The 26,798-nt window shown below is 42.6% G+C and overlaps 1 protein-coding gene across 6 annotated transcripts; it reads left to right on the plus strand.

Annotated features, from left to right (window-relative positions):
* The first annotated feature begins 1,020 nt into the window (after positions 1–1,020).
* mllt10 (MLLT10 histone lysine methyltransferase DOT1L cofactor) lies at positions 1,021–26,798 on the plus strand. 6 transcript variants are annotated; one of them, XM_061265686.1, is made up of 19 exons: positions 1,021–1,398; positions 2,692–2,771; positions 3,409–3,463; positions 5,015–5,124; positions 5,213–5,316; positions 5,495–5,588; positions 7,676–7,765; positions 12,321–12,648; positions 13,301–13,510; positions 14,181–14,639; positions 18,287–18,423; positions 20,785–20,902; positions 22,442–22,514; positions 23,543–23,736; positions 23,998–24,147; positions 24,231–24,277; positions 24,605–24,891; positions 24,988–25,072; positions 25,212–26,798. In XM_061265686.1, exons 1-19 carry the CDS (start codon positions 1,236–1,238, stop codon positions 25,272–25,274), a joined length of 2,847 nt encoding a protein of 948 aa, XP_061121670.1. In that variant the 5' UTR covers positions 1,021–1,235; the 3' UTR covers positions 25,275–26,798. The 6 variants fall into 6 exon arrangements, with proteins under 6 accessions (XP_061121670.1, XP_061121673.1, XP_061121672.1 ...); XM_061265684.1 differs by lacking the exon at positions 7,676–7,765 and adding an exon at positions 11,493–11,591 and having other exon boundaries at positions 1,022–1,398; XM_061265687.1 differs by lacking the exon at positions 7,676–7,765 and adding an exon at positions 11,493–11,591 and having other exon boundaries at positions 1,022–1,398; positions 25,259–26,798.

Genomic DNA, 26,798 nt, shown 5'->3' on the forward strand with positions numbered 1-26,798 from the left:
TTTACATATAGATTGTAATAATACCAATGTTAATCTTATAATTAATTATTTCATTTAAAGGGAAGGTCAAACAATTCAATTAGTATACATACCAGTACAAGTCTATGTGTGCTTGATGTCCAAAGTGTGTAGAACAGGCAAACTAATTTAACAATTTTCAAAAGCATGAGAACAAGTGAGACAAAAAAATGAATATTTTAATCATTCCATATATTCTTGGTCCACAGTTAAATTAAAAAGCAATTAAAGTTCAGCAGAAAATGTAACACAAAAACATTTTTTAAACCACAGCAATTCATTTAATCTCTAATTATGTTGTCTCAGTTGGCCTACCAATGGATTTCAATTTATTTTTGATTATTAAGTCAATACATTGTGTAACTAGTGTATTATGTAATCTAATACACAAATAGTTCGACTTCTAAATTTAAAATGACCTAAGCTTAAAATAACTGCTTGCATTATTTTTCTAATTAAAACATGAATGGAAAGCAATATAATTCGATTGCTTTACATCACAGGTGTCAAACGCAAGACCCGGCGGCCAGATATGGCCCGTCGCATTATTTTATGTGGCCCGCAAAGACAAATTGTGCATCAAATTCGTGTCATTACTAGTATTGAAAATTGTCTTCACTATTAATAACTTTTTTTTTTAATTATTTGACCAGTTTTTACTCTTCTGATTTGAAAACGAGTTATTTGTTTTGTAGCTTTTACTGTATATAATATGAGGCGCTCATACATTGATTTGGGTTATAATAGCCCTCCGAATGAAGCTATGACTACAATGCGGCCCCTGCTTTACATAAATGTTTCAACATTTCAAATCAACGCAGTGAAAAATCGTCAGCAGGCAGTAAAGCTTTGAATTTTATTCATGGCACTTACAAATAAATAAGTCAATGAATTCATTATTTTAAGGAAATGTCATTCTACTCACGACAAACTCTTCCTTCCAAGCTGCACGTAGTTAAACGTGCGTTACGTCATGACGTAATTCCGTTTCCCCTTGGAGAAACCCCCCTCCCCTCCCCTTTAACCTCAACATTGCGTAGTGAAGTGCTTGTTTTGGTTCGAATATAGCGTCAAGAAAACAAGTAAAAACGTTTAAGACATGGAATTTCGCTCGAGCGTGACCCAATGCACCGTAGCGGAAGACCGAGGGACGCATTAAGCGACGGATCCGACTCGTCTTCCTATCGTATTGCTCCGCATGTTCAATTTCTTCGTAGATGGTCTCCGGAGAGCGTTGTCTGCGGCTGGACACACAGTTGTCGACGAGTAACATGAAGGAGATGATTGGAGGGTGTTGTGTTTGCTCAGACGAGAGAGGCTGGGCGGAGAACCCGCTGGTATACTGTGACGGACACGGCTGCAACGTCGCCGTGCACCAAGGTAAGCTCGTTGCTCTCTGCTAAGCTAGTAGTTAGCTGTTAGCTTTCAAGCTAGTTAGCCCGGTGCAAGGTTATGGAGCGTCCAGCTCCCAAGGCCAAGCTTAAGAGCAAGACAACGTAACTGCATTAGCTGGGTCGTAATCCATTCATGTTAAATCATAGTCGTTACTTTCTTTGGTGCTGAATTCTACGGTTGTGGCACCAAGAAGAGAGAAGCTGTCATAATGTCATCATTGCCAAGCCAGAGTTAGGGGAAGTTCACCAGCCATAAAATAAAGCAACGTTCGTTATCTGCAATACCGAGTTCTATGACGTTAAGTATACTTAACTCGTTAGCTAGATGACGGCTGTGTTTACAAACGCTGCTGCTCACCATGTGGAAGGCTCACTTCGTACGTCAAGAACAAAAACTCAACAGACAGTAGGACTGAGCAATGGGGGGGGAAAACATATTTCCCCCAATATTGCCACTATTTCAATGTCATCTTCCCATGTATTTTTTAAACAAACATCCCATATTGCAGTAACCACCATCAATAAACACTGTTTGTTGTTACGTATGGCACACTAGTATTGTCACAATACGAGAATTTCAACTTATATTTTTACACCTGCATAAAAGGATGTTCCTTGATATCTGTACTGAAACAGAAACAAATAAAGCTAAAGAAATGTCATGCTAATTAGCCAAATGCAAGGTATTAACTGTGTCAAATCAAAGTCATGCAGCTATTGATGTTGCCACAGAGATTTTATTTTTTTTAAATGGCCAAGTTTCATATTATCTTTGTCATCTCAATGTAGTATCAGAATAAAAACCTTTGGTCACGTGACGTACCGCAAGTACCAAAAGCCACTAATGGAGTACAATTATTAAGCCATACGACTTTTCCAGTCCAAACATTTATACAGTCTATGGCAGCAATTAAACTAATTGCCCGCAAAGGGCCTGTCTATTATGAGTATGAATGTAAACATTGTTACACGTGCTGAAATGAGGAAATTACACATACTGTGTAAGACTAATGCTGTCAACATAGAACTCTCGTCTGGCAGTTAATTCATTTTTCACTCTGTGTACTATAGCAGGGGTCCTAACCACCAGTCCGCAGAGACACAGAAAATTATAGAGGGCAACTGATGAAGTTAATTCCTTTAGTCAAAAAATAGTTTTCACTATTAAAAAGTTCATGTCGCCACAAGTCTGGATTGTAACTGCTCTTTTGGATTTGGATTCTAGGAAGTGATCAGATGAGAGAGTCGCTCATTGTGCTGTGTTTTCATTTCTCTGTAGCTTGCTACGGCATTGTGCAGGTGCCCACTGGTCCATGGTTCTGCAGAAAGTGTGAATCTCAGGAGAGAGCGGCCCGCGTGGTGAGTCTTACGTTTCATCTGGCAACTATTTCTGAAAAATCACAGAGAATGTGGAACACGTCAAAATTTCAAGTTTCTGATTTTTTCAGTCCGAAATGGCCGGAAAGCTTTTATGTACAAAGCTGAGGGTTTTCACTTTGAGTGCTTTCTACTTCGAAAACCTATTTGAGGTTAAATGTCTTGTAGCCTGAAACAATTCCCCAAATAACCACATTTAGTTGAAGAGCATATTAACATATTTTAAACAGCAAATCTGGCAGATCCGCTCAGCACCAATTACTCTCAAGTGTCACGCGTCTAATTAAATATGTGTGACAAGCATTGATAGGGGATTATGGGCATATAACGAGACTCCCTTGTTTCTGCATCCCATCTGTGGAAGTAGAAGTTTCAACTTCATTTGACCTTGGCAAACAATAGTCTTCTTCACCATCTCAAGAGCGTGTCAAGCATAGGTCGTGTTTACAGTTTGAATGGATACAGTTTTAATACTCAACATGAATACAATAGTTTTTTGTTTTTTTTTGTCGGCAAGGTGTGAGCTTTGCACGGAACGCCAAAAATATTGCCGGAAAGAGAAAGAAAGTGATTCCAGTCTGGCGACATGTCTTACTCGGTGCTTCTGGTTTATCCGCAGAGATGTGAGCTGTGTCCCCACAAAGATGGCGCCCTGAAGAGGACGGACAATGGCGGTACGCGGCGTCACGCATGCACATGACCACGCTCGCATCTGTGCTCGTCCTCTTGTGTTGTTAATTGCGTGTCGCCGGCGAGTTAAAAGGGGCTCGGGCGTGCTGTGAGTGCTGCTGTTTGGTTAGTGTGTGTGTGTGTTTGTAAGTTTATGAGGGGGTGGGCCACGTTGGGTATAGTGCGTAGCCTGTGAGGAGGCTGGGTTCACTCGGAGGTCATCTTGGTAGAGAATGTAAATATTCTTTGCGTGTGTGTGTGTGTTTGTGTGTGTATTGAATCAGTTGGAGAGAGGGCCACAGCTGTGGGATTGTGTCCAGGCCTGCAGGGAGGCATCACGACAACACTAACACACACCGTTTTACTACTTTCTCCTTTTTTTTTTACCCTTCCCACGACCCCGCTCTCGCTTGTCCTTTTCCTCATCCCCCCCCCCACCTCCTCTCTTATCCTTTCATTTTCATTATCTTGTCCTGTCAGCTCCTCTTCCTCAACTTGTTGAACTGCTCGCCAACATTTTTTGCCCACCATTCAAGACGAGAAGAAAACGGCGCTTCATTTATATCCCGCCAATTTGCTCTACACACTTTTAGCTCGTGTAGACAATTACTCCTTTGTATGTATTGTGAGGAAGAGAAGATGGAAAAACTATGTTTGGAAGGTTTTCGGAATCATCACCTCCATTCAGCATCCATCCTGGTGTGCATCTTCTATGCCATAAGGAACATTTGCTTTTACGCCAACGTAGGCTGCGTCGTCAGCATTCTGACAGCCACGGTTCTAACGTAAGCTCCAAACCTTATATTTGCTATTGTGCCTCAAGTTTCTCTTGAATTTGAACCACAACACTAATGTAGTGACAAAAGTTCACCGTCCAAACACATTGGACGTCTTGGTCGCACAGCTTGACAAAAGGGGTTTTATGGTAACGATGTGAATTGTTAGCTTGAGGAGCAAGGCCGTGCCACTTTTATAGTCCTGTTTTATAGGCCTCTTCCAGATTCTTGGAGGGACTTCAAAACAACAACATGCCCCATTTCACGCCCGCTGCCTTCTCCCTGTCCCACCCTCTGCCCCGTTTCCCTGTCCTGCCCGCCGGGTCAAAGGCAGGTCAGGGGTTCAACTGTAAGTTTAAGCCTGTTTTTGTTTCCTCCGCGAGGGGAAAGACAGACACCTCCAACGTGGCAGAAGTCCATCTGACCTCCCGCTCACCTTCTTCTGCCACTCCTCAATTTGTCATCAATTCTGCCCTCAGTTTGTCTTGGCTGACAGGCAGCTGCTGTGCCTTTTAGGCGCCACAATAAATAGCCTCTTCATTGCAAATGTATCAATTAAAATGTTCAGGGTTCAATTCAGTTGATTTTTGCATATTAATTAAGAATGGGCATTTGACTAAATTAAAAAAAACAACAACAACCCACAATTCAATTATTTAAATAGCCAATGTAGAAAGATTGAATGGTGAGTTGTCTATTCACGTCAAATTGGTCTATCTCAATACACAGCAGTTATTTATTCATTAAATATGCTGGTTTGTCTTTTTGCCAATATTACAGGCTGGGCCCATGTGGTGTGTGCCCTCTACATACCAGAGGTGGAGTTTGCGAATGTCTCAACTATGGAGCCCATTGTGCTACAGTCGGTGCCCCATGATCGCTATAACAAGGTAATAAATAAATCAAAACGTTAAAGAACCGGTTTACCTGCAAAGGACTGTCCATTTATGTGCGTTTCTGTGACTTGTCCTTGTCTAGACATGCTATATCTGCGAGGATCAAGGCAGAGAGAGTAAAGCGGCCACTGGCGCATGTATGACCTGTAACAAACATGGCTGCAGGCAGGCCTTCCATGTCACATGGTGAGATTCCCCTCACATCACATTTACATCACTGCTCAAAGGAGGAGACTGCTTCGCAATTTTACACATGGGTTATGCTTTTATGATTTGAAAGAACTCGGAATTTTTCGGAAAAATGCTTTGATATCATCCTCTTGCAATTTTTTTTGGTCTTTACATGCGGTTTGTTTTTTTACAGTGCCCAGTTTGCAGGGTTGCTGTGTGAGGAACAAGGCTCGGATGCAGACAACGTCAAATACTGTGGTTATTGCAAATACCACCACAGCAAATTGGTAAGTAGACCTTTCTGTTTGGCACAAATACAACCTTGATATTTATAACCACTAAGAAGGAAGGGAAGGGTCTTTAGTTTTTCTGCAGTGTGGATTAAAAAATTCAGTTTAGTCACAATTGAACGTAGCATATTTGATAAGATGCAATATTTCGATTGAAATGTTGTCTGTCCGTGGCCCGCCTGTATGCAGCTTCTTTGGTTTGAATTAGCTTGTGCCTTTGCTTCAGGTTAGGCTTGAATTAGACCAGATTGATTAGAAGAACTGAGGTTGGTGTTAAATATTTTGGTCTGTTCCACGTGGTACACAACATTAGCCTCTTTATTACATCATAAGGTTGAAATTAGGATGCCTCGAGAGAAAGCGCACATTTCTAAAATGCTCCATTTATTTTGTTAGAGATTGGAACATTGTGGCTTTTGGCCTTCACGTTCAGTCATGTCTTCATTCGTTCATTCACCCATTCTAATGACTGTCATTCTTCTTTTTTTGGCTTACTCGTCCAACCTTTTCACTCTTTGCCAAATTCCCTACTGCCTTTGTTAGAAATATCTAACATCCATTGAGTACACAGGTCGGAAGAGTTTTGCGTCTGCAGATTCCTTGGATGGGCTTGTATTTTATGTGTACTGAATTTCGCCCCAGCCAATTAGTTCTTGACCACTAGTTGACCTTTTCCTGTTTAGCAACGAATGGCACCTTTAAGTCAACCAAAACAAATGCAATGAAAGATCACATGCGTGACATGGGTGTTCAAACTCGAGTTCACCATGATGTGAAACTCCATCTTGTGAGATTGAACTTTCTTCTGCCTCATTACACATCATTTCATTCATTTGAAATCATTCCAAAACGGGATAATTCTCCGATTTCTTCATTTGTTGACAAATATATTGTGGGTTACTTTGCATATTGTAGATACTAAGATGATATGAAATCCAAGCAGTTTGTTAATATTGCTCTTTTAATATCTGTGTTAGAAAAATCCGACAGGCTTTTTAATGCGAGCGCACATCGATGATATTTTGGAATGTTAACAAACACAAATGGAAAACTCATGCTGTCATATTGATTTGCGTAAATGGCTTTGGCTGTTGCGGAAAATACTGCATTTGTATGACTGACTGTACGAGAGTGATGAGTAGTGCAGGGTGGATTTCCGAAAATGTCTATTGAATAGTAAAAAAGTATTTTTTTTGCCTGAGTTTGAGACCAAATCTGATATTAATGACAGCTCAAGATCTTTTATTGTTTTATCTTCATAACAACTTTATCGATTATTTTATGCAACCAAAACATTGTTTTCCTTTAAATTCGTGTCGCAAGAAATGTATCAGGGATTTTTAAAAACAACTCGTGTTTATCCAAAAGTCAACAACAACAACCGGATCGAATGTAGATTTTGCAAAATGCTCATACTGAATGCAGTCCTTAATCTATGCGCGGAGGTAATCTCTGCGCTTCTTAATCGCCATGGCAACAGACGCTATGAGCAAGAGCAAACAGACTGGGACAAAAATCGATTACCAAGGCCGTCCAAAAGTGTCCCAGGGTACCTAATAAAATTGTACTCTTAAAAAGACAATGGGCACGTCCTGTGGCGCAGTCTTGAGGAACGTTTTTCACCCCCCGCCCCCATTGTTAGTTCTGCCGTCTTTGTTACATTTGCTTGTCCGCTATACGTTATGTCAAACTGAGCAGGTCATTGACAGGAAATCAGCTCTTTTAGCCCCCACCCCCACCCCCTTCCCATTAGCTTGTCTGTATGCTGAATACGTTTTGAAAAGTAACAATGCAAGGGAGGTATCGATTCAATCAAGTCCACTGTATATCTCAAATAGTGCCTGCAGATATCACGGCACTCCCACCACCGTTTTTTATTCACTTTTGAATGTGCTCATGTAAGTTTGATGTGACTGATTTTTGGTGTCGACTTTAGTTTTTCCATTTTTGACCTGACCTTCTGTCATTTTCTTTTTTTTTTTCCCCCCCTCATTTTTTCTGTAGTTATTCTAGATTTCTCTAGCTCAAGCCTCTTTTTCTTTGAACTTCATCCAGTAACCTGGAGTTCCTCTTTACCTTTTTAGCGAAGACGCAGGGGCCGCGGTAGTAGATCTCAAAGCTTAAGTGACTCTTCCTCTCAGTGTATGGATAGACCCCCAGACCAGGAAAAGAAGGTAAGACAGCCTCCAGATCTTACCCTCTCTTCGCCTCCCACCCATGACCGAGAGTCCACCACCAGAAATGTGTACTGCTGCTTTTACATGCCCACATTGTGGAGGGACAGACGGACAGACAATGTCGCTCAAGTAGTGCCTCTCAATTTGATTATATGACTTGCTTTCTTTTGTATGAGATGGTGAGTTTCAAAGAGCAGGACCAGCAAGACAAAGCAGGGTGTTTTTTTATTTTATTTTTGGGTTCAAGAAAGATGGACAGTTTCAATCCGTTGGCAGTACAACAAAGAAAAACATGTCTTCAACCACGGGAAGTTGAGCAACCACTCAGACCCGCAGCATTGTTGTGCTCAATACATCACTGAAGCAGGACTTCAGAGTCTCACATTTCGCACAAACATGATTTTATGGGTCATGATCCTCATAACGGAGCAAAGATATTTGATCAAATGTGCATTTCCAGTTTTCTTGGATGAACCCTATCATCATCTTTTTTTTATTTTTTTCATGACAATGTTGAGAGGTGTATCAATTTTCTTATGTTAGTTTCATAATGTCTCATGAATCACTCCAATGACTCCAATGAGATTGTACATGCACACATGACAGCACTTGGATTTAGCAGGGAGTGTGATTTCCCCACACCGCAATTGCCCCAATTAGGGATTGCGGCTTTTAATAAATGCTAAGAAAAAAAATTGTTAATCAGTCATGCAGGTTAGCAGCACATGTAATCACAAATTGCGTAAAATCTGAATTAACAGCCAGTCCGATTTACCACCCCTGAGGGCTGTTGTCTTAAAATAAACAAATAAACCCACTATTAATTGTATTCCCTCCTTTTGAATCAATAAGTGATTCTCGTCGGTCCTAGTGGATATCTTTTGGCGATGTGTAGCGAGCTTTAACTTTCTTGAGCGTGTGCGCCGTTCATGTGTTTTTGTCCCATCAATTGTGCTCACCTTATGTTAGACCCTCCAGTCAAACTCCAGTAGGGGCTAAAAAGAACCCTCACACTGGACGCTTAGGCCTCCAGGAAACATGTGCACAAGCGGACCCCCCCCCCCCCCCACACACACACACACACGCACATGCAACACACAAATCCTGCAGGAAACGGCGCAGGGGAATTCCTGCCAGACCAGGGCAGATTATACCCCCCATACTCCTCTCACTTCCTGTTCCTCTGTTTCACCCTATCTTCCCTCACCTCCCCAGGCTCGCTGTACCCCTCTCAGGCCTTTGTGCTGAATGCTTACGAACAAACCGGCAGTATATTCAATTCCATATCATTTCCGTACTGCTGACATTTACACTTTGGCTGGTAGCTTGTATACATTTTATGACAGCATTTTAATTTTCTGCTCCAATCAAACCTCGCGATAAATGAACTTTTCCGTCATCATTTTGTTCCCACCCCATCACCACGCCGCCATTAGGCGTTTCATAGGCTGAATAATGGTTAGACAAATCCACAAAACAAGATTGATACTAATGTGTATTGTCGGAGGCCTATTTAATTTATCGCCCAAATGTATCTGTCATGTGCAGACATCTGTCAACATACTTTTGGGCAACTGTTTTGACTCCAAATGAGTTTTGCGATCTTCGACGGAGTGGGTGTCGCTCTGTTGTCGTTCTCTCATTGTCCGGACCGTTGTTGATAAATAGACGTGAACCCCAGCCTCTGCCAAACTCATATTTACCTCACACACTTTCAAAGAGCACTTGGACATGTCAAATGAGCTTGCTGCTAATGGTGGCCAACGGAGAAAAAAAGGGGTGCGTGCATACTGAAAGACATTGTCTCTGCCTGTGTAATCAATTGACCTGATTGATAAGGGTGTGTAAGGTTATATTGTGTGTGTTCCCACGCCTGCTGCCTTGTGTGTGTGTGAGTGAGTGTGTGCGTGTGTGTGATATTCGACCCTAGCTGCTCCATCAACATGAACGAATGGAATTTTAATGAAAAACAAATAATTTTTTTTCTGGCTCATCTCATTTTATTCATTAATAAGACAACACACATCGAAGAAATGATAGAATTGTACTGTTGTAACAATCTGAATATTTATTCTCTTCGGTTTTAGTAGTATGCTAACTATGCTGAATTCATTTAATTATTTTGATTTCGGGCTTGTTTACTGACCATCCTTTACGAAGCAAGTAAACGCACTCCCCATAAATTCTTAGTGATAAATTTTTTTTTTGGTTTTCTCGACTAAAAATATATTTTTAAGACGAATAATATATATTGTCCCTTTAGCTGTGATTTTATTCTGGCCTTTTAGTGAAAGTTCATTTCTGTAAAACAATATTGCTTTATTTCATCATTCCATTGTTAATTAAATTCTGAACCACTCTGGTATCCAACGCTGCTAATTTATTGGTGTGATTCTTTTTTTAAATTACGACCTGTGTTGCTTAGCCTTAGATATTTAAAAAAAAAAAGCATATCAAAATAATTAGAGAATGAAGGTTTAGAAGGTGGAGGAACCATCCAAGAGATTGTGTCAACCAGTCGAGTGACTTTTACCAATGTTGAATCCCACAACGGGTCCTTGATGCTGAGCTGATAATGTTGTTTTTCAAACCGGTTAAACTGAAAACATCCGCCATCTTCAGCCAAAAGAACAACCAAAGAGGAGGATTGATCAAGAGTAGTACAATTTTACGCTTCACTAACTGTACATCATTTTTATGATTGCTGAAAACATGATTACATTTCCAGTGATAATCATTAAATGTAAGCAAAAGACAAAATATGGCTTGACGTTCAAATGTCATTCAAATAAATGACATTCGAAACAAACCAGGGGCGGCTCAGTTAATGCCGTTGTAAAGTCGAGGCCCGAAAATTAGCATTAGCGGAAGGCGGGCTTCAGTGGAGCAGCTATCTCCGATTTCGGCTGGCGGGGGTCTGTTAACTGCCACTCATTGCGGAAGTCTGGCTAAACTGTCACCAGCTTTCATGTGATCATTTCCCAATGAGACCCTGAGGGGAGAGACGCGGGGAGGGAGGGAGTCGGGGCGGCGGTTGCACTGTTTGCTAGTTGTCACGACAGTCACCAATCCGTCTCTCGAGATTGATGCATATTTTTGCGGCCTGTCTAACTGACGGCGCGCGTGCAAAAAGTCTGCACACGCATCTGTCTGTCCGTATGCGTGTGCAAAGAGGTGTCAGGGTGTGGGGTGTTGGTGCGGCGAGGTGTAAATGCGCCAGCACCCGGTCACCACCTCACGGGTGCGAGCTGGCTGGCGCTGTGCAAAATGGTGTAAATTGAGACGCGATGGTCCAAGGAGGAGGATATGATGGGATGAAACAATGGGATGTTGTGCATTGGGCCACCAAGCACTTAGACGCACACGGCTCGAAACTTCAGCGGGCTGAATTCCTGTTGCTCCCAAAGCTTTATTTTCCCCTCCATCTCTCTTCCATCACTCTCTTTGTGCTTGTGACGCTTTCATCTTAGAGTGAGCCTTTGAAATGTAATGCTTTTTCCCTTCACACACACACACACACACACACACACACACACACACACACACACGCACGCACGCACGCAGACTCCATAGCCGTGTTCCTGTGATTTAGCCCCATCTTCTTGGAAATAATCATTCCCAGAACAGTTACATGTTGAGACGTCTACAAACATTTTTTTTTTCCCCCTCCTCCATTAAGCCTTGCTCATGTGTTATTTCCTTTTTTTGTACTTTTAACACTCAGAAACACAAAGAACGGGACAGACACAAACCCAAACACAAGAAGACCTCCATGGACATGTCCCCCTCCCTTGTTCTCCCAAACATCGTGGTCCCAGAGAAGGTGAGGAGCAGCCTTCTCTTTTTTTTAGTGAACTGCTCTTCAGAAGTGTCCGAATCAATCGATTAATCAATACCTAATCGATTGTTTCTTCGATTTGAACAATCGAGTCATCGTTCAGAGCCATCGTTTAGACCTAATCGTCTCATTTCAGCCTCTTGCCACTATTTATGCTCCGATTTCTGTTTTGCTTCATTAAACAGACATCTTTTGGGGTTGAATCAATAAAAGACATTTACCAACATCTGCTTTCACTTAACACGGTGACCAAATCACTAATCACTTTAAAAAGGGCTGGGGAGTAACATCAACCGCTTTTGAGTTGGGTGGTTGTTGTTTTTGTCACTAAACAATTGGTCAATAAACAATATTTGAGGGGGGAATTATTTTATATTGTAATGAAATGTACAATCAAATTGTATCGATTAATCGACTGACTAATCAATTGGATAATCTCTTGTTTTGGTCATCAGTGGCTTGACTTTCCCTGAATGAAGACATGTTTTCTTTGTAGCTTTTTTTTTTTTGGCTAGCTCAATTATATTTAACTGCCAAACCAATCTCCGTTCGGGTGTCTATCTTGAAAAAGGTGCAAATTAATGAATTGTTTAACACCGAGATTAAAAATTGTGCACTTGCAGGTGACGACCCAATTTTGCAAATTTTCATTGTGCTTAAATCCTGTCCACCTTATTCTTTTAACCATCATTTTTCCTCACCTTCTACCTCCAGACGTACAACAGCAGCAGTTCAGCGGGTCCACCTCTCCCCGCAGCCTCACAGAAGCGACTGGATGACGCCAGCGCTCGTTTCACCAACGCCAACTTTCAGGAAGTGTCGTCGACTCACTCTATGGGAAGCTCCAAGGACTGTCACGTCGGTGACGGCGCGAAGGTGGTGTCTGACATGAAGAGCAAGAAGAACGCCGCTGGAAGTCACGTCGTGGGACAGAGGGGTGGCCGGAAGTCTCTCACCTCCTCAGGGAAAGTTCTCACCTCTGCTGTGGTAACCATGGCAACCTCCACATCTGCCTCTGCCTCCACTGGGCCTTTCCATCAAGGTAAATTGATAGCTGCAAATGTTTCTGAATGTTGATTTTTTTTTTTTTCTCATACACAAAAGACCCTGCAGTTAGAAACACGGTAGCAAAAGTGTCCGATTGTATGGCGGTCTTACCCGCTCTGTGTGTTTATAACGTGCGACTGGATTTTGAGCAGACACCAGATTTTCATTTTGTGTGTGGCCTTGATAGCAATGTTTTGTCTCTGGCCTCCGGCTCCTATAATCTCGCCACTCGTCTGAGAAAAGACACACGCGCACACACACACACAGACGTGGGGGAGGTCCGAGCCCCAAGGAGTCGATTGCTGTTCAAACGAAGCTTTTGTGTTTTCTATAATCAGAACCTTGAGCTCGCATCAGGTGTGTGTTTTGGCTATCTAAGGAGTAGCAAAGTGTATTCATTTCTCTGCGTACTTCCTTTGTGGGAGGAAAGCATGAAGAGGGAGGGAGGGAGGTCTTACTTAAGAGCGGATGGAGATTAATAAAGCATAATAGAAAGATTATTTGGGTTATCTTGTTTCTCTCGCTCTCATTAGTCGGGGAGATGTTACACGTTTGATGCATCTGCCTCCTCCCAAGTGTTCTCTCATCCCATATTAGATCTTCACATATTTCCTCTGCCTTGTCCTTCGCCCACCTGTCTTATCAAGGGCTGCTGTTGACGAGTTCCAGCAAGGCGCCCTCGACCCCCACATCCTCTGATTTCCTAAGCTTCGCCGACTCCTCCTTGCGTCCAGGAGGCATGACTTCCTTTTCGTCGCCGCCATCTTTCAGCTGCCTGGTGAAGCCGAGTTCAGAGGGCGGCGTGTCAGAGGGAACAACCAATCTTTTCGGCTCTCTCGCCACGGCCGCCCCTGCAGGTGACGGTTGAACACTCTCAACCGACTCCCCGAGCATGTTTTCAAACGGAATATTGCGGCTATTACGATAATCACAACATTGCCAAAGTGAATACACTGGAGTCGGGCTATTCAAGGGGGATAGGAACTGGGCCAGCCCGTGAATGTCCAAAAGCTGATTATAATTGATGCCAATAGAAATGGTGGTCCTAGAGTCGGACACGGCAACGCATCCTTTCGCCGTCCTTGTGAATTAGACATCATCGTCCGTAATTCCACAATTTATTGATAAAAAAGATCGTTTTACATTAGAGACTCATGAAAAGCTCACATAAGGAGGAAGCACTTGGAGACAGCAGCTTACACTCTGGACCTTGAGTAGATTCAGACTCTTTTCTTTTTAGCTTGGATTCATTATGTCCAACATTGTGAAGTCAAGGGCAGTCTAGTAGTGAAGTTACCAAATGACATTTTTATAATCATCTTACTGATGATGCATTCAGTGCTAATAGCCCGTGTGACAAACGAAGAGGACGTGGTTTTTCTTTTCAGTCAAAAATCATGCTACTTTTCTCACATTTCTTTAACCGTTTCTTTTTAGCAGTATCCAATTTAAAAGCAAACGTATTTCCCCCCGCAGTGTTCGGATAAATGAATCACTAAATATTCCGTGCTTACTTTCTTATTTCAGTGGGGGGAAAGCTGTATGAGAATTCCCACAGTCTCTCAGCCAGCGAGACGACAAGCCTCAGTGGCTCGGCTGCCTACAAACGGCCACAGCCCTCCAGCACGGGACCGGGGATGGCTGGAACAACCGCGGGAGGAGGGGAGGATGGAGTCAAGAAGAAAAAGAAAGGCAACTGGCGCAACAGATTTGGACCTTGCTTCACAACAGACGTCAAGCCGCCAGAGTCATCACCCTCCCTCGCTTTGGCCACCACCTCCACGGCCAACACCTCCTCCTCCTCTTCCGCGGCCCCCCCTTCATCTTCCTCCTTGAATCTCTGCGGCCGGCCCGGCTTGGCTTCCAGCGGTGGTTTAGGAATGGGAGGAGGAGAGAGAGGTCTCGGGGTCATGGGTGTTGGCAGCGGGATTCAAAAGTCCCCCTCGCTCCTCAGGAATGGGAGTCTGCAAAGCGGCAGCGGGCCAGGTGAGGGCACAGAAACATAACATTGCCATTTCCGTGCGCGCCCACTCTGATTTTTAACACCGCCCTTTGCAATCAAGGCATTGAAGGCCAAACCACTCAACGATTTAGCAAGCGCGTTGGTAAAAATGTGCAACTGCTGCTGTGTTTTTACACGTCAGTTGTCTGTTCAAGACTAATTGGGGTGACATTTGCTAGTTGCTCTCCATTGATACCAGAAAATAATTTCCATTTTTGCATTGCGGCCTATATCTTGAATCTGTAGTGTTTGGATGACTGTAATTTTGGTGTGAACGATCTATCATCAAAAATATTCAGGAGCGATACACTTTGTATGGGGTGATATGAAATATTGGTAAATATTAGCGTTTAGTATGGTTTATGTTTGGTTCAGCAACAGGTGGAAATCTGAAACATCATAGCTATAAATTACAAGATTTTATTGGTCCAACAAAAATAAAAATCCAGTACCTCTAAAGGAAAATTAAAAACATTTGAGATCAGTAGGGACACATAAAACCATTAAGATGTTTTCCAGTGTTACTTGTTGATAGTGGATCAATTAAATAGCTGCATTTAAAATACCGAAGCAGACTAGGCTACCGTAAGTCACTGCCACATTGTTGTTGCATCTTGCTTTCTTTTCCTGACCGTCATGTCTGGGGAATCTTTTTTCCCCGTTTCATTTGAATGATAATGTTAAATAGAAATGACAACCTGTTTCTATCGGGACAGAAAGACATAAACAATGAGCGTCAACATTAACCCACAACGGTCACACAAACCTTTGTAATGGGCTTCTTGCAATGACATTTTTCCGTGTGCGGAGCTCCGCAGGTTTTTTTTTTTCTTCTTCTTTGTGTTCAGTTGCTTGGCAACTGCTTTGGAGTTCCCCTCTGCTGGAGGAAATGGTTCAGTACAGCTCTCACATCCCGCATTTCCACTTTCTTCCAGGATTAGCACCTTTTTGTTTATGCCCGCTGTCTGTCGCCCAGCCCCCCCTGCTCTTACCTTTTTTCTCTGCTTCTCACATCTTTTTCCCCATCTGATGATGTTTGCTTATTTTCCCCGAAATGCTAATGAGCTACTTCACTGAATCAGCTGAAATAGGTTATTTGGTTGGTGTCTGAGCGATGAGAAAATATATTTAGAGAGCTTTATCACAATTGATCTTAGGTTTTGTTATTAATCACTTTTGCTTAATTAATCACTGCTACCACTTTTGTAATCACTTGTGGTGTTTTTTTTTTTTGTGTGGATGTTCTCATATTTTTTTGTGGTACCACACCCTGGTGTACTCCAGATTTGCTGCAAATGTATTTTAAATCTGGATAGCCACTCCGAAGCAATTTATAATGGCACACGTTCCACTTTTTAGTTTTTATTTACATCAAATTTAAAAAAATACATATAAAAAATATCCTGTTTTTGCTGCTACAAAAAGAAATATTTTTTATTAATAGTGAAGTCTGGAAATTGTGTCTCGGGGTTTCTTTGCTTTGCTTGACTTTCACTCAAGCTACATAGGACATGATTTAGGGCATTTATTTATTTTGCTCTGGTGGTCAAGGAAAAGGTAGTTTGCAGTGCAGTGTGTCGGGCACGATTGTTGCTTTTCCCTATAGTGCGGTGTCATTTGCAGCCACCACTGGTGTGAGAAGGAAGGCTTCTGATATGGCCTTGCAGTGTGTGTGTGTGTGTGTGTGTGTTAATCATGTGTTCATCTTCACACTGTAAATATTTAGCCGAGGGTTAATGTAGGGCAGTAATGGGGAGAATCCTTGGCTGCCCTCCCTCGCTCCCTCCCCCATCATCTTTACTCCACCATGTTGATGGATAGATAGTTAGCTTGATAGATAGATGGATAGATATATGCTGGTGGGTGGTGAGAGCCAGGGGTTCGTTTTTGCATGGTTAATGTTTGACGCTGGGGGGTGGGGACAGGACTGCGTTTGTGCCTTGTAGATGTGGAGTGGAAATGAATGTATGTTTTGCAAATAAATAGTCTGGAGAAATATCAAAAATGAAATAACACATTTCTATTAAGGTTTGAGGACTAAAAAATATTCACATATTTTTACAAAATTTTATTTGTTTAGACACATTCACACACACATTTCAGCATGTTTTTTCTGCATTTCAAAACCACAATTTGATCCGAATAATTTGCTGTGTTGTACAAATTAACCGTAGAAGGACAACAATATTTCTCAAATTCTAATAAGTCATTTTGGGCAAATTGAATGCCCCCACCTAATGCTGCAGTAAAAACATATTTGTTTGCTGTGATATCATATTTTCCTCTGGCATGTGTGCTATATGTTTTTAATTAATTACAGCTATTTATTTGAATCCAGTGACCCCCCCCCCCACACACACACACATTATTTTTAGGCTTATTTGTTTTAAATTTATTGCCCACACCTCAGATTAAAGCATATTATCATCAGTAATTGAGTTCGACTATCTAATTGAATTGTTTTTTTTCCACAGGACACTGTTAGAAACTAAAATATGGCAATTCTTCCTGATAAACAATCCTAAATGTTTAAATGAACCTTGGGCTCCTCATACATCTGTACAATTTCACCTTTTTCTTGTGCTTGAATGCTTTTTATGGGCGATATGAACAAAACGTATAAATTGTCGATTTGGCCTCTCATCAATCTCTAAGTAGTACATGCCCTCTGAGTGACTGCAGCCCAGATTTTGCTTATCCATTTTTCTGGTGCATATTACAAAGTGTTATAAATAGTATGTAGGCCCGTGTAGTGTAAAGACACCCCCCCCCCCCCCCATCATCTCCCTTCACCCCTCCTGGCACAAAGATCTCTTGTTCCCCCAGTGAATGTATGCTGCCCTGAGCCATTCAGGCTTTTGTGGAACTGAGAGGCCCTATCTTCCCCCCCTACCACCACCTCTGCTGGGGTCAAAGGGGGCTGGGGCAGGGCTTATCCCCAGTTAGCGGCTGAGCACAGGCGTGTGTGCGCGTGCGCATGTTTGTGTGTGTGTGTGTGTGTGTGTGTGTGTGTGTGTGTGTGTGTGTGTGTGTGTGTGTGTGTGTGTGTGTGTGTGTGTGTGTGTGTGTGTGTGTGTGCTTGTCGACGAGGCAGGCTGAGATAAGGGGATGAGGCATGCACACATGGATACGTGAAAACAGACTTGCTCATTTTTTGCGCAAAATAAAAAGCGGCTTTATTTATTACATCTTGCGGTCTTTTGATGGCATTTCCTGCACCCTTTCAGTGTAAATTGCAAAGTGCATATTTTTCATTTATTACTTTAGTTTTCATTTGTTCGTTTAAATTCCTCCCATAACAATGACATTTTCAATAATAGAATGCCCTGAACATTTTTGGCAATTTAAAAAGCTTATTCCAAGTTACAACCAAATTGTTTTACCATCGGCATGAGATATATTTTGGTCTATATAGTTGGATTTGCACAAACACTTACATTTCCTTAAAATTATTTTTATTTTTTTATTTCATTGTGAAAATGATCAACAAATGTGAGAACCCAAAAGTGGTGTGTTTTGTATTCCAATAAAATCACATGTATCCAATTTCAGTTTTGTCGCTTCTCTCGTAATATTATGCAATAAACCTGCTGTTGGTCTAACATAAGGATTTTTACCGGACTGTTCACAGGTGTTTTCTCCAGCGGCGACGGGTCGTCATTGTCGGGCCCCGGCGCTACCTCGGAGCAACTTCAACTGGCGTCGTCACTGGCCCCTCCCTCTCCTTTCAGCGCCACCGCCCCCTTGACCAGCACGGCCGCCACACACGTGAGTCGGAACACAAGAGCCGTGCCGATGACACACAAGCACACTTCTCCTTCTGTTTGCCTCTTTCTCACCCACAAATCCACGCGCACAGTTTATTCAGCAGCCTCTGTCAATCCAACAACATCTTTACGATGAAGTGTAGATTAACTGCAGAAGCACAAATAAACCACTGCTCACTAATTAAAATAGCTTCCCGGGCAAATCTCTGCACGGCACGTTAATTATGCGCGAGGCACATGCGCCCCTGCCCCTGACCTTGTGTGAATTGTCTCTTCTCGGTGAGTTATTGGACAACTGATAGTACTGTGCACGCGCCTGAGGTCTTCAGGTTTATTCACAAATCAGCTTTTTGTGTTTGCCAGCAAATTTCAATTACTTGTGGCCTTCATAGAAAAATTCCCCATTGTGTTAAGTCAAGTGGGATTTTTAAAAAAAAAAAAAAAAATCCTGACTAAAGTTTAGCAGCGGAAAGAAATTGAGCATCATCTGGAGGTTTACTTTGTATGACACATTTTGGATTGATACATTTGTTGTTTTGATAGTGAGTAAAATGGTGGAATGGGAAGATTACTCCTATTTTTAAAGGCACACATCAAAAAAGTGTATCTATAGAATACTATTACGTTGGGGAAAAATAACAAATGTTGAATGAATATCGACTTAGTATTTATTAGCAACAATATATTTAGCTTCTATGAGATACTTAGTTTCATTCTAACCACAATAAATTCACCGGATAATATTTTAGTCTGTTTTTCTTTTCCCTACAAGGAGAGAAAGCGGGCGCTGGAGAGGGGAGGCGTGATCTGTCGTCAGACTCGTTCGTCTCTGACCTCACTGTCCCTCATTTCAAAATGTCCTCAGAGAGCATTTTCCGTCAGTGTCCTCACAACTCCATTTTTCTCCCGTGTCCCCTCACCAACTCTCTTTTTTTGCTCTCCCCCTCCACTTTCCCTTTCCCCCCCTCCCAATTCTTCCGTCTTTTTCTAACTCTCCCTCTGTTGTCCTGTGATGTAATGACATCTGACAAGCAGCACCACAGTAGGGATAGAAGGGGCGCTATAAAGTGTTTGTCTGTGCGTATTAGGGGTCGTCTCCATTTTTCAGGCCTGGCATTTGTCTTAAGCACGACCGACCGAATAGGCCTCGGGAAGCAAAGGAGCTATTTGCTGCCGAAGGTTAGGTTGTGTCTGTGCAGAACTGAGAGATAGAGCTGCCTGTTATTGGCTATCAGTCCAGGACAGAAGAAAAGGAGGGCATCTTTGAATGAAAAATGAATGGCAATGAAAAATGAATGTTGAAGGAAAACGGTGGGGGGGCTCTGTACTAATTTCAGTGTCGGGAAAATGGACAGCGAATGGCTTCTTCATTTGAGAGGAAGTGGCTGGCTTTTTCCCGGTTGTTGTCCATATTTGATGTTGAATTAGTAATAGGAGATAATGGCCTTCTCCCAGACGCTCGTCTAAATGTGAGCAGATGTGGAGGAATGATTGGACCCTATCACAGCTGTCTGCCCCTAGGTCCATCTGGGCTTCAACAATCGGATCGTTTCCATGAGTATGCTTTGGAAAGGGAGTTTTGTTGACTTACCATAATTCGTACCACGGTAATGTAACGACAACTTCTACGAAGATAATTGTATGGTGTCCGTCATGCGGGTGGTGTTTTTCCTCCGTTGATGGGGCTAAAAGAGTCAGGCATTTTGTCCCCTCCGCTCCTATTATTCCCCGCCTTCTCACTTAAACTCCACCCCTTTGCTCCACGGCCCTTATTTGGGAAATAGCTTAATTGGATTAAACTCCATGCATCAGAAACACTTTGTCAGCATGTCAGCGTTGTGTCAGTTCTTCCAAGGGCTTTGGGCCTCACGTGTGAAGCAGAACAGAAAGATGCAGTGTCGAGATATTGTTTGATTTCTCCCCCTTATGGAATTCACGGCCCCTAATCTTTTCATCTATGCAACAGTATTTTTTGGAAAAGCTTTTCGAGGATTTATATTGGTCTCAAACAATTGCACCCCTTTCAGGTTCTTAGCTTTCTTTTTTTATTTCATTTATTTCAGCAGCCTCCAATCGCATTTCTGAAAATATTTATGTATTTTTCACAAATATTAAAATGTTAGATAAATGTAGATTTAATTAAATTTATTGTGATTTTTCTAATCAAATACATTTTTGGAATTCTTTTTTACATTGTTGGAACGTTTGCCGACATTTTTCGATGTCTTATATATTGGTTTATTTCGCAAAAACAAAAACACAACTTGGTTGATAAGGTATCGCAGTACTTTTTAAACACTCGTACAAAACGACACAATGAGGCTTTTTATAACTTTGTCTTATTTCTGTCTTTTATCTTCAGGTGAGTGTCCTTCCAGGGTCGATTTTCAACATGGCCCCCTCACATATGTTTGGTAACCGCCTGAATCCGAACTCTGCCATGGCAGCGCTCATTGCCCAGTCGGAGGCCTCACCCGCAGGTATGGAGCTTACGTACCCATGTGACACAATCATGTGTGCGAGAGAGCTGGGAGAGTGGGGGGGATAATGGATTGTCACGACCCCCTTCTTGCGGTCCTGCAGAAAGGTCACGGGTCAACGCTGGTGAAATTTTCAAGGTCCTCCCCGCTAGCTCAAGTGACCCCTCCCCAAACCCCCGAACAATCAAACAAACACATTGAGTCACTTTTTGATTTTCTTTTTCGTAGTGCTTTCTTGTCTGCCCGGTGATGATGATGATGATTTTTTTTTTTTTTTTTAATGAAAGTAATTTCTTCCTGGAAAAAAAAAAAGACATTTACTTGAGAATGAATCAAAAGAAGAGAAGACTTAAGATGTCCGATGCCGCCATCATCAGTCAGATCCTCTCTGACCCGCAGGTTAACTCACTAATCAGGCTGAATGACACGGCGACGTGGGTGTGGGCTCGGATGTGGGTGTGTGAACCAACGCCTGTGTGTGTGAGAGCAATGCTAAATCCTTACAAATGGAAATGCATTACTCAGGGTACAAGTACTTATCCAATCTGAAAAAAAAAAAATAGGAAATGAAAAATCATGATTAGAAAAAAATTCCATAGATAATATTTGAAAGACAGATAATTACTTTGGAATTATAGGAATGTGAAATCAAAAAAATAATTATGATTAAATAGCACTACTTCTAAATATTTAGAGCAATTCAATTCATAGAGTATACATTACTTAACGTCGGCGTGTGTATGTGCAAGCAGGCGTGTGTGTGGAAGAGCACCCGTTTACTTTGGCAGCCATCTCATTGCTTTGTGTGTGTGTGTGGGGGGGGGGGGGGACGCCAGGATGCAAAAGGTTACGGAGGATACACACATTTGGTTAAAAAAAAAAAGACAAAGTCAAGCGAAGGACTATGGCGCTGACCCACTAGGGTAAATGCTTAGATTGACTGTCTTAAGTAGAAGGGAGTTTAGTGCTAGCATGTAAACGCAAAAGTGTGTGTGTGCGTGTGTGTGATTCATGACTCTGAGGGAAATGAAAAGAAACGTCTGGCCAGCGGCCCAGCAAGGCGGGTACATAAGAGAGCGAGCGGGCAAGGCCCACTGGACAGAAAGAGAAAAAGAAAGAGAGGGCTTTTGAATCGAGTGTCGTGTGGAGATTCCAAATTTTGCTCTTTGGAGTTTGATGATGATGTCACCTCAATGAATTGGGATTGAGTTTCATTGGCACAACAAACTTGAATGAAAACAAAGCCACAATTTGGTGGACATTTTTTTGTTCAATATTTTTATCAATGGCAGTGAAATTTGTTAAATTTAGTGTCATTTTTTTGGGTTGCTTCCATAACTGGTAATGATTACCTACCCCGTAAGTGGTCAGCTTTACCTTGACAACAGGAAGCAAAAAATAAGACGCATTTCTCATCAACTAATGCTAACTCTGCCAGTCATCAAATTTTTCCCCTCATTTTCTGTGTCTCCGGATTCTAATGGAAAACATGTTGTGTGTGTATGTGTGTGTGTATTTTGGGGCGGTCTGTGTGTATAGATCAGGAAGCTGGAGACAGCAGCGTCGGTGTGCAGGGTTTCTCTATAAGGGCTTCTCCCAAGACCACACCGCGGTGAGTACACACACACACACACACACACACACACACACACACACACACACACGTACACACAGATGCACTCCCTCCCTCCATCCCCATTTACATTCCAAACTGACCCCCTCTTCACCCATCCCCCTCTCTGCTTTTCCCTCTGCTGGCCCCCCATCTCCTCTTTCTTCCTCTCACGCCACACACACACACACACACACACACACACAAACACAACCACGCACACTCCCATTTAGCTCCTACACGCCTACAGGCAGTTCTCGCTCTGTCAGCCAACGATAACCTGCGTTTTTGAAAGTGGTAACCACCCTTCTGCTGCAATTGAGTTTTTCTTGTTTTATTCACACTAGGAAAGATTTTTTTTGTTTGTTTTTTGCCAAATTTTCTCTTTCAAGGAATGGTTGAACGCTTCGGTCGAGATGGGAATATTAATTGCAGGAATTCTTTTTTGTTTTGATCATTTTGTGGGATGCATCGTTTCACATGAGGTTGGTGACGTTGTCATTTTAGTGTTTAATAACAAGCATTTTGTTACTCTGTATATAGTGATGTTATTATTTTACAAATATCCATTTTAGAATAAAATAAATTCCAGCCTTTAGTTTTTGGTAAGTGAATGCAAGCTATACAGGTGAATTTTGTGTGTGCTTTTTAATGTTCAATGTCACGTATTTTGATCAAGGAATTTGTGTGTCCAAAAATGGGAAAGACACTTTTTAAAAAAACTTGGCCCAAGATCGTGAAGATACACTCGCCTACACACAGCTACTTTCAACTTGTCAACATAGTCCACTTTCATCTTCTGTCTCATTTTGCACTTGGTCTTTCTCCTGGCCTTTTTGCTCTCGCTCTCACACACTTACACACACACACATCCTGGCCCCTGTTCATTAGAAGCCACTGTAACAACAAATTGATGTCGTTTTATAGCCAGCCGTGTCTATGTTTGTCTGACATTTATGTTTGGTCGTTAATCTCCCTATTGACCTCTCTATCGCTCCTTTTCTATCTGCATTCTCCCTTTTATTCAGCTCGCCAATTGGCGGCCTGCAGATCCACTATGACTCGTCAGGGTCGTTGCCGGGACCGGGGCACGGGTTGCTAGGGGCCGGGGGAGGCGGTGGCGAGACGCTGCCCCCGGTGGCCACCACCATAGAGCAGCTCCTGGAGAGGCAGTGGAACGAAGGGCAGAGCTTCCTGTTGCAGCAGGGTGCGCAGGGAGACGGTGAGAGGCAACACACCGTTTCCGTGGACATCCTTTTCAATTTTGGAAAAGAGAGAGGGTCAACCTCTGACCTCCATTGGGGAGTCTCTTGACATGCCATATGAAGTCTGTGCCGTGTAGCATTATTTTATTGTCACGGGTGCCAGTTTGAAGGACCTCTCTGCCACAGAGCACACAAATGTAAACTCAAGACAGTCCAGCTGCTGACTGACAATTGCTGTCTGTTTTCTCTCTCTCTCTCGCTCGCTCGCTGTTTCTCAGTGGTGGGCATGCTCAAGTCCCTCCATCAGCTGCAGGAGGAGAACAGGAGGCTGGAGGAACAGATTAAAACGCTCTCCATGAAGAGAGAGCGACTGCAGCTTCTCAGTGCTCAGCTATCAGTGCCTTTCACACCCTCCTCCGCCTCCTCTGGTACACACATTGATACCTGAAGACGTAACACTGGTTCGGTTTTGTTTTTCCTCTCCCTAATATACGCCATGAAATTGTTGTAGATTTAAAGGGAGGAGCCTCTGACTCATCTTTACTTGTGGCATCTCAGGTAAATCACATTTTAATTGATGTCATCAATTCCCCGTTTGCCATTTGAATAAAAACAGTCTTTTACTTGTGTTAACAGTTTTATTGTGATCACATTCACAGATTGAATGTCATTCAAAATACTTGTCGACTGTTTATTTGGGATAACATGATTGACTTAGATTTAACATTTGCCGTGATCACTTGGAACTTGCTTTGTCTGATATATTTTGGTTCAGCCTTTTTTTTTTTTTTTAAATGACTGACTTCAAGATACTAATTGACTACGTATTGTTGACAAGTTTCCCTCCGGCTTGTATCACTAATTTGGTGTTTGTATTCCTTTTAGGACAGTGCGTCATGCGGCGCCCACAGCAGTAGCGGCTCTACCTCTTCCCTGTCAACCCCACCCTCACTGTCCCAAAGCCCACCTCAGCCGCAGCTAAACGGCGTCATCGCCACTGGGACCACCCCGGCCGGCCTAGGAAGCATGTCCGGATTGATGGGCACCTTTGGTTCCGGAAACACACTTGGCATGGGGGGGATTGCGGGCGGTCTGAACGGAGTGATCCAGATGCCGGCAGGGACTGGAAGCCCGCACGCGACGGGAACTGCCACCTTGTCTGTCAATAACAGGTAGTGTAGCCATCATCTTAGTATTTCAAATATAAATCAAGAAAAGCCTTTACTAAAGGGAAACTCTATTGCGCAATCTCTGTTTGTTGTTGTTAGTTCTGCACGGCTAAGCCTGGCAGACCAGCAGAGACTCCTCCAGCAGCAACAGCTCCAGCAGCTGCTAGCATCGCAACCCTCAGCGGTACGACACTCACCAATAGCTAATTTATGCTTCAAGACAATGAATTATTAAATCCATGTCCTCTCTTCCCCATATTTATCATCTTTCTCTGAGCACTTGCATTGACTTTGCTCTCCTCTCCCTTCTCCATCTCTTCTAGCCTAGAACTATTTTTCACACCATTCTTCCCCCTCTGTCTTCCAACAGCAACTATAGCGGCTGAGGCAAGAACATCAAGACCGGCTGGAGTTCCACACATGTCGGGCACTGAGCGATATGGCGGAACTCCGGTCAAAACTCTCGCAGTGTGCGCGGGTTTTGTCACATTTTCCACAAGTGGCTGCTGAGTCTCTTAGATGTTTTTCATCCCACCTCATTCAACGCCGGTCTGGTTTTTCCGCCGTGTCACTGTCTCAGGGGCCTCTCTGCACACGTTGGCGCACGTGCTGACAAGACTGCAAACGCATAAACAAAAAAGCACACTGTATGTTTTGTAAAAAAAAAAAAAAAAGCCAGAATCACTTCAAAAGTAGCAGATGCATGTTTGGCATCTGTCTGGCAGCTTTCCTAAAAGGACAAAGATAGTCCTCACATTCCCGCTCTGCTTTCCTTTGTGTGGCATTTATAGAGAGCGAGAGAGAGAGCCATGTCTGGCTCAGCCACCGCCGAAGCCTGCTTATGCTTCTATCCTCTCGGGGCCACACATGAAAGGGCTCGCTTAAAAGGCCACAAATGTTCACGGGAGGAACTACAAAGATGGAAGCACATACCTCTGTGTGTGTCAACATGTGGAAGTGGTCATCCTTCTTGAATGAACGCCCCTAGCGGCACCTACCTCTTCAGCACGCACACACGCAGGCAGGCAGGACCTAACTGGCCGATAGCAGCGGCCAATAAAAGTCCGCAAGACTCAAGACCGGTCAATCAGCATTCGCGCCCAAAGTGCCTGAGGCAAAATGATTTTTTTTTTTTTTTTTTTTTTTTTTTTGGCTTATTATTTTTAACCCTTTCCCCTCCAGTCTCTCACTCTGCTCTCCTAGTGCTCCCGGCAATGAAGCTGCATTGCCAAGGCAACCGATTACAAAACACTGATGTCATTTCAAACCAGGAAATGTTGTTGTGCTGTATTCGCCAATGTTTTTGTAATTGTGCTTTTTATTTATTTGTTTGTGTAACAAATGTGAGATGGTTGTATCTTCCAAGCCCGCAGGTGTTGCTATTAACATCAGCTTGTCCTACTGTGTAGAGTTTGCTTTTCTTTTTCTGTTTTCTCGGAAGCTCATTTGTATTCTGGTTCTCATGTTTTCAACCAGTTTTGATAGTTGATGATGGGGAGTGTGTGTGTGACTGCAGCTGTTTAAAGGGTGGGTGCGGGGTCCGTTCTTACCTCGTTAAATGTAAATAGATCTCGTTCCTCGTTGGCTGATGGTGTACATAAGGATTTGTGCAAAGGAAAGCCAATAAAGCCTCTGTTTGTGTGATATTGGGGGGTGGGGGGGCAAGTTTGGAGTTTTACTGGACACACAAAGTATTAATTTATTTTTATATGTGCAGGGAGATTGTGTTTCTTTTGTTTTTGTTTTTTTTAGTTTTTACACTGTTTTTCTTGACATTTTATACGACAGTGCACCGTGTTTTCATCCGTGCACAAAATGTTTGTATACATTTGTACAATTAGCTAAATAATGGTGGGTGGGGTAAAGAAATTGTATTTCAGATCACAAATTAAAGAAACACTCTGATTGAA

Source organism: Syngnathus typhle, linkage group LG19, assembly GCF_033458585.1.
Source record: "Syngnathus typhle isolate RoL2023-S1 ecotype Sweden linkage group LG19, RoL_Styp_1.0, whole genome shotgun sequence".
Lineage (NCBI taxonomy): Eukaryota > Metazoa > Chordata > Actinopteri > Syngnathiformes > Syngnathidae > Syngnathus > Syngnathus typhle.